Source organism: Gymnoscopelus braueri (assembly GCF_963280865.1).
Source record: "Gymnoscopelus braueri genome assembly, chromosome: 9".
Taxonomy (NCBI): Eukaryota; Metazoa; Chordata; class Actinopteri; order Myctophiformes; family Myctophidae; genus Gymnoscopelus; species Gymnoscopelus braueri.
In genome coordinates, this window is record NC_137610.1 from 19,255,070 (window position 1) to 19,263,547 (window position 8,478).

At 39.7% G+C, this 8,478-nt stretch overlaps 1 protein-coding gene across 1 annotated transcript in view; it reads right to left on the reverse strand.

Moving 5' to 3' along the window:
• The window catches only part of LOC308092562 (inositol 1,4,5-trisphosphate-gated calcium channel ITPR2-like), a 79,663-nt gene extending 71,521 nt beyond the window's left edge, over nt 1-8,142 (reverse strand). Inside the window, exons 1-2 of the mRNA XM_080438528.1 lie at nt 7,955-8,142; nt 158-228 (exon numbers count right to left, since the gene is read on the reverse strand). Of these exons, the coding sequence (XP_080294654.1) occupies nt 158-228; nt 7,955-8,046 (163 nt within the window). The 5' untranslated portion in view covers nt 8,047-8,142. The remainder of the gene's footprint in view (nt 1-157; nt 229-7,954) is intronic.
• Between the last annotated feature and the right edge of the window lie 336 nt (nt 8,143-8,478).

Consider the following 8,478-nt stretch of genomic DNA (forward strand, 5'->3'; position numbering starts at 1 on the left):
CTGATTGCCAGTGGGTATGTCGAGGACGCAGCAAATCTCTGTGTGTTTGGGGGGTTGGGCACCGACTTAGCTGACTGGCCAACCCAACCCATTGGCTCCACTGACGGGAACTGGCCTAGTTGTATGAATTAGGCTTAACTGCCATTGTCACTCTCACCTCTGAACTTTGTGGGTGGAGTGGACAGGCCCCCTTTGTCGGGGTGCACAACACACCGGTCATCAACAAGCCTAGGGAGAGAAAAATATGTTTTTTTAATCTTTTTGGCATTTTTATGATGTATTAAGAGAGTGTAGAGAGCCAGGAAACCTAGAGCAGAGGGAGGGAAGACATGACGGGGATCGGATTCAAACTCAGACTTCTTGCGAGTCCTCACAACTCGGAAGGTGCTTACTGTATGGGCACATTGGTTGATGCACTAACTGGCTGAGCTACCACGCACCGTGAGCAGAGTAACATTTAAATGAAAATACTTCTACTTATGTCAGTACTTGGTGTGCGTACGTCATGTTGAAATTCTGGTGACCTATGTGCATACTGTGAGTTGATCTTGAAATCTCATTCACTAGTGTTGGAAAGCACTGAGAGTGAGTGTTTTGTATCAGAACATGAAAGCTCCCACCGACCTTTAGGCACAGTGCTGGGCATGGGCACAGCAGCAGCCTAATGTCTCTCTAGGAAAGCATGTGGCTTTTAGGTGTGTTTGATAAGACGTTGGATCCGCTGTCATCTTGTTTTCCACACACACATTGTCTTGGACCTTTATGGATCAATTTGCACACTTCAGAGTTACATTAGCACTCAGAGTTAAAGGGGTATTTCACTTCTTTTTTTTAATTGGGACATTTTATTGTCTACTCAGGCTTTTGTGAGCCCCCCAGACAGTTTTTAAGTTGCTTGATTCAGTATTTAGATATTTGATATTCATTTTATCAGACACGCCGCCAAACCCATTATAACTTCAAACTCCATTTTTAACATGTTAGATCCATCAAAAACACCCGTCCTTGGTCCTGGTGACTCATCCTGCCCTCCTAATACGTGAGGGGCCGTGTTTTGTTTATTACTTTTTTCATTTATTTAATTTCTTTTTTTTATTGTATGTAACTTTTTTAATTTTCCCCCAAAAATATTAAAAATAAATGAAACCAGTAATTTCACGTTTTAGAAGGACAATATGAGTCACCAGAACCAAGGACGGTTGTTTCTGATGAATCTATCATGGTTAAAATTGAGTTTGAAGTTACAATGGGTTTGTATAGGAAGGGGGCGTGTCTGATAAAATGAATATCAAATATCTAAATACTGAATCAAGCAACTTAAAAACTGTCCGGGGTGCTCCCAAAAGCCTGAGTAGACGATAAAATTATCCAAATTTGTTTTGAAAGTGAAATATCCTTTTAAGTGCTAGAAGGATAATTATACTGTAAGACTCCACTTTATCATCAGCTCCATTTGACACAGTGTGCATTTATCTACAAAGCCAGTCAGTTTACACTATGCCATCTGGAACTATTCAAAAGCATCAGTTCTGCAACATCTGTGAGCCTGAATGAATATTGGTATAAGAAGTGACAATATCTGAGATCACTTTTTGAGTTGACAAAGACCTTCATTATTGCCTTACAGTTATTACTGCTGATTTTATACCATACACATTACCATAACATTTTTGGACAATATTGCTCTGACCAGTGGATTGGAGATTCAAATGAATCTCAGACAGGCATTGCTACGAAGATACGTGTCTAACTACGTCTTAAGGTTTAGCTGTGCAGAGATATAGAGTGTTTCGGATTACAGAGCGGTGGTGTAGTAGTTGAGGGTAAAAGAAGGTTCTTCTTTTTCAGTGGGCATTGCTCAACAAAAAGGTTTTAGTGTTGTCACACCGTTGACAAGTGAGAGACAGCCCTGTATCTCACTTACAGTGCTGTACTCAGCTCTCCTCACTTCACTTGTCTTGTTTACTCCACAAATTAGCTGTGTGTAACAGTGTTATAGTTTGCGGGTGTTAACTTGTTAAAGATGACAAGTGTACAGAGCCTCTGCAAATGCTTTTGAGTGACAAATATAAGGCGCTCCGGACAAAAGTCATATGATCTCTCCCTAACATGATATATGGCTTAATTTGTGTTCAGAACACCCACAAAACAGCATGAGTGCTGTATGGAAATACAAATGAACAAGGAAAGCCTGCTAACATAACAAATGTAGCACATTTGTTGGTGTACCATTTTGAACCAAGAGTATGATCACGATGATGACGATGATGATAGGCCTGCTAAAAAAACATCGGGCAGTGAGGAGGAATTGTGGTAGAATTATACCGTATGTTGTTATATTGTTTGCCTTATATGTTCTGACCATCTGAATATCAAGTCAAGACTGCATGGCACAGGCCTGGTATCTGTTGTTTAGGGCAGGGGTCTTCAACAGGGGGTCCTGGGACCCCTAGGGCGTCCTCAGAGTTACTAAAGGGGGGGCGCCAAATCTTTGTGTGACAGGACTTTTTTTTCTACATTAACCACTTGAACCCCAGCATCCCTATTCTGAGGAGAACTTTAGCCAAAAATAGCCGATCTACAAGCTCGTAGATCGGCTATTTTTGGCAAAGAGGTTTGGTGAAGTGGGAAAAAAAGAGTGAAAGTCAACTTAATAGTGTTGACTGTTTAAGTGGTTAAATGTATGAAAATACACATTAGCATCAAGCCAACACTATGATAGTGCTGTCTAACAAGTCTATAAAACTATCTATGAAATCTATGAAAAGGTTTAATCTGCAACACAGACACAGTTTTATACAATATATGTAGTGGGGGTCCCTGCTTCATCTGTCTCTCAGCTAAGGGGTCCTTGGCCTGAAAAACTTTGAAGACCCCTGGTTTAGGGTACAGCTTATTCCCGTGACGCAAGCAGTTGGACTCTCTTACCTTTGTATATACAGTAGATAACTAGGCTCTCTCTCCCTACTTTCCCCGAGAACTACTGTACACCACCACCCTATGTTTAATGTACTTCTCCCAGGAGCTCATGTATTAAACTTCTATCCTAACGTGAAGTGTCCGATTCCGTTTTGCCTCAACAATCAGTATCATCATCATGCCTCAAGACAACTATGCAATACTTTATTTCCTGTAATGATATATCAGACATACCTATTAGTGCTAATTCGCACATTTTTGGCTGTTCTGAACAAAAGTTAAGCCAAATCATGCTAGGGAGAGATGGAAAGAGGAAGTACATATTTCGCTTCATATTTGTCACTCAAAAGCTTTGCTGAGGCTCTTCGCACTTATCATCTTTAGCAAGCAACAGTAACAGCCGCAAACTATAACGCTGTGACAGCTATTTGCACAATATGAGAAGAGCTGAGTACAACACTGTGAGTGAGAGGTGGGGCTGCTAGCCTGCTACAGTACATGTGGGCAACAGTGTGTGTGTGTGTGTGTGTGTGTGTGGATGCGTGCGTGCGTGTGGTCTATGAGAAAATGCAGATTGTTTTCTTGCATTTTCCACTAGGCAGAAACAAGAAGAGAATGCCAGTACTGAAACGGCTTCTCTCACTCTCACACACACACACACACACACACACACACACACACACACACACACACACACACACACACACACACACACACACACACACACACACACACACACACACACACACACACACACACACACACACACACACACACACACACACACACACACACACACACACACACACACACACACTAGCCCCGCCTCTCATTCACAGTGTTGCACTCTTTAATCACTTGACTCATCTCCTTTGCTCCACTTGAAAATAGATGTAACAGCGTTATAGTTTGCGGGTGTTACTGTAGCTTGCTAAAGATGACAAGTGCGAAGAGCCTCAGCAAATGCTTCAAAGTTTATCTTGTAGATTACACAAGGTAGTCATAATGTGGCTAGTCCAACAACATGTGAATCAATGCTAACGTTAAAAACAAACAATAAAGTTACGATGTGTAAGTGTAGCTGAACTGCTTGGATGGGACACATACAGCTGGTGAAACATTAGTGAGAACAGTTTTAATATTTTTTAATAATTCAAAGGAAATGTAGGTAGAGTAATCCACCATTATTAGTTTGTTAAATTGTACTCTGGGCTATGACCAATTTATTCTCTTCTTACAATTAGTTGTCCTTGTTTATTATTGCTGCAATTTTTTTCTTTCTTTATACAGTTGCTGCTACAAAGTTGAGTTGAGGAACCAATAACTAAAACATTTTGAAGCTGTGAAGTCAGACACACCCTCAACAGTAATATAAAAACAGTTAAACTATAATAATTGAGGGGGCACGGTGGCACAGTCGGTAGTGCTGTCGCCTCACAGCTAGAAGGTCCTGGGTTCGATTCCCGCAGGGGACGCTGTGGGCGCTGGGGGCGTGTTCTCTCCTCCGTGTCATCAGTGCCCATACCCTAGGTGGGGTTGGCGAAAGGGCCTTTCTGTGTGGAGTTTGCATGTTCTCCCCGTGTCTCCTAGGGTAGGTACCCTCACAAAAACATGCAGTAATCCTGGTCACTATACTGCCTCCCCCTGGCCAGCCGGGGCGCCTGATGGAGGGGAAGGGAACTGGTTGGAATAACGTGTTCCTTCCACGCGCTACGTCCAACCAGGGAAACTCTCCCCTGTCAGGTGACAAGAAGGTCAGTTGGCTCTCATGCATTGAAGGAGGCATGAGCTCGGCCCTGGCCTCCCTAGGTTGGCAGAGGGAAGGTAGTGCCCAGGATTACATAGACAATTGGCACTGGGTGTAAAAAAATAGGGTTACAAAATCGCGGGATAAAAAAAAAAAAAAAAAAAAAAAACTATAATAATTGTGCTAATGTATTATTCTTTTCTTTTTTTTAAATGAAACATAATTAAAAATTTACCAATACCATGTATAATTTTGCGCAAGTGAAAATGGCAAGTAGAACATGATCAAAGGGCAAGTGCATTTAAGACCTTGACACTCGGCCGAGTCATATCAAAGACTATTCAAAAAGAAATGGAACCCTGCTTGGCACTCAGCATCAAGGGTTGGATTGGGGGTAAGTGTAGTAAGTCCCTGTCACATACTACAGGTAGTGTGATATGTCCAGGAGGTGTACTTGTACATCAAGCTGCCTCACACTACAGAAACAGGAGGTAGGCTGGGCTCGGGAGCAATTTGGTTCCCAAAGGCTACTTATAATCACACTATAATGCATTAGAACAGTGTTTATGATGTATTATTAAATTATATTGTAAATACTCTGATCCTGGCCAAAGACAAAGTCTGTGAGTGTCTTTACATCAAGGGTAACAAACAAACAACTCCAACTCATTTCAACATTACTGAGCTTTCTTACCAGGTGCACGGTCTGGAAAAGTTACTTTACAATAAATCTCTAAAAGAGAATACCAGCACTCACGGAACTGTCCTTTAGGCACTTTTTATTTATATATATATATATAAGTTGGCATGGTATACTGCAGAGCAGACAGAACAACGAACGCGTTTCAGCGCCAATCCTTCATCAGCGTTGGTATTCTCTTTTTGAGATTTATTGTAAAGTCTGTGAGTGACCAGCAATTATTAAGTATTACGACCATATAAGTCATTATACAATTATTTATAATGTTATGATTGTTTTAAAGCATTACGAATATTTATGAGTACTATAATTATTGTATATACAGTGTTGTAATTTGATTATAATGCATTATAGACATGCCTCACAGAAAGCATAATTGTATTGCTGCGTGTGGACAGTGTGAGAAATGTGTCCTTTGTACCAATTCCCAATCAACACCAAACTACTGGAAGTAGTTCAACCTGCAGTTTAACAAACAAAGGTAAGGATGGGGAACAATATGTAGGCATATGGTCACTGGTTTCTTGCACACCAGTGTTAATTTTGTCGACTAAGACTAAGACTAAAAAACTAAGACTTAAGGTTTTTATATTCGACTAGACTAGACTAAGACTAAACAATTTTCAGAAGACTAAAATAGGACTAAAACTAAATGGTGTGTTATTCAAAAGACTAAGACTAAAGGCGGTTACACACCGGCGAATATGCGAATATACGCAAAATTTGGACTCGTTCCGAATAATTAAAAGACGCTTTTTTCGCTCCGCGAAACTGGTGTGGAAGCTTGCATAAGGTTTAAAAAAAACGTATTATTCGCATGAAAAAAATCGCCCCGGTGTGTAAGGACCTTTAGACTAAACAATTTTCAGAAGACTAAAATAGGACTAAAACTAAATGGTGTGTTATTCAAAAGACTAAAGGTCCTTACACACGGGGCGATTTTTTCGTGCGAATAATACGCTTTTTTTTAAAACCTTATAAAGTCAATGCAAGCGTACATGGCGCGAAAAAGCGGAAAAGCGAAGCGAAAAAGCGTCTATTAATTATTCGGAACGAGTCCGAATTTTGCGTATATTCGCCACATTCGCCGGTGTGTAAGGACCTTAAGACTATGACTAAATCAGAATATGCTGCAGTGTAATTGTTTTTGACTAAGACTAAAGGTCCTTACACACCGGGGCGATTTTTTTCATGCGAATAATACGTTTTTTTTTAAAACCTTATAAAGTCAATGCAAGCTTCCACACCAGTTTCGCGGAGCGAAAAAAGCGTCTTTTAATTATTCGGAACGAGTCCGAATTTTGCGTATATTCGCATATTCGCCGGTGTGTAACCGCCTTTAGACTAAAAGACTTAAGGTCCTTACACACCGGGGCGATTTTTTTCATGCGAATAATACGTTTTTTTTTTAAACCTTATAAAGTCAATGCAAGCTTCCACACCAGTTTCACGGAGCGAAAAAGGCGTCTTTTAATTATTCGGAACGAGTCCGAATTTTGCGTATATTCGCCGGTGTGTAACCGCCTTTAGACTAAAAGACTTAAGGTCCTTACACACCGGGGCGATTTTTTTCATGCGAATAATACGTTTTTTTTTAAAACCTTATAAAGTCAATGCAAGCTTCCACACCAGTTTCGCGGAGCGAAAAAGGCGTCTTTTAATTATTCGGAACGAGTCAGAATTTTGCGTATATTCGCATATTCGCCGGTGTGTAACCGCCTTTAAGGTTTTGATATTTAGTCGACTAGACTAGACTAAGACTAAACAATTTTCAGAAGACTAAAATAGGACTAAAACTAAATGGTGTGTTATTCAAAAGACTAAGACTAAACCATTTTCAGAAGACTAAAATAGGACTAAAACTAAATGGTGTGTTATTCAAAAGACTAAGATAAGACTAAATCAAATTTGCTGTCAAAATTAACACTGTTGCACACTGGTTTCTGATTTTGTGAGACAGATGTTACCTGTATGATTAATCCAATTTAAACTGTAATATACTTTACAGAAATGTTAATAATCTGATTAAGGCAGTGATCACATACATTAATTTAACAAGGATTTTGACAGCTTAAAACTTTGCCATTTTATATGATACAAGTTTGTCAGTGTTTTGGAAATTGGATTATCTGCTGCAACATTCCTTCTGTGATCAGTGAATGAGAGTACATGATAATATAGATAAAGATAGAAGATAGATAAAGATAATAAAGAAAGAACAAACCAATCATAATAGCAGCTGCACATTATGCACCTCATAAAACGTATGCTAGAATTTATAGTTTTAAAATCTAAGTCTTTGAATATTATGTCAAATGTTATGCAGATGTCATCACTTATACGCCAACATCTGTATTCTCGAAAACTTTCGCAGAAAAAAGCAGATCGACAACTTAAGCTCACGTGTCAAGAGTGAAAACAGAAAATACACTAGTATAGAGCCCTGAGGGACTCCGCTCAACAATGTGAAACTTAAACACTTGATGGGGTTTAAGTGGTTAAGTTATGGTGTTAATGACAATGTATACGAAACCATTCAATTCAAATAAACTTCCCAGATAGCACCTAAGACAGGACGAGGAACATACCCCAAAGTGCTGATGAAGCCATGAACCGAGCCTTCCGCGTAAAGAGACACAATGTCTCCAATGTGAAGGAAACTGGATCTGTGTTCTGACATTTCTCTGAAAGCTCAGTAATCGTTTCCCATTTGAAAGACTGGTGGTTCTTTGATGAAGTAATCCACACGTTACAGTGTATCCGTCTTGGCAACTATCTTAAGATTCACTCTGCCTCCAACTGTGAAAAACAGTGTAAGCACACAGACAACGACATCCTTCTTTTATTGCAGATCGGTTAAGAAAAAATGAAATCTAAGCAACAAAACTGATGGTGTTTCAAAAAAGAGATGTGTTTTACACTTAGTCAACTTCTTCCTGTGTCATATTGCTCCTCACATCTACTTTGAGGGAAGGGACTAGGGCTGTCAGGGTTAATTCCTTTCAATGACATTATGTTTTTGTATAGGGACTGCCATTGTTGGTTATACTTATACCTCACCACCTACATTATGAAACTAATTTAATAAAATAATTATAGGGTTAGGGTTAAC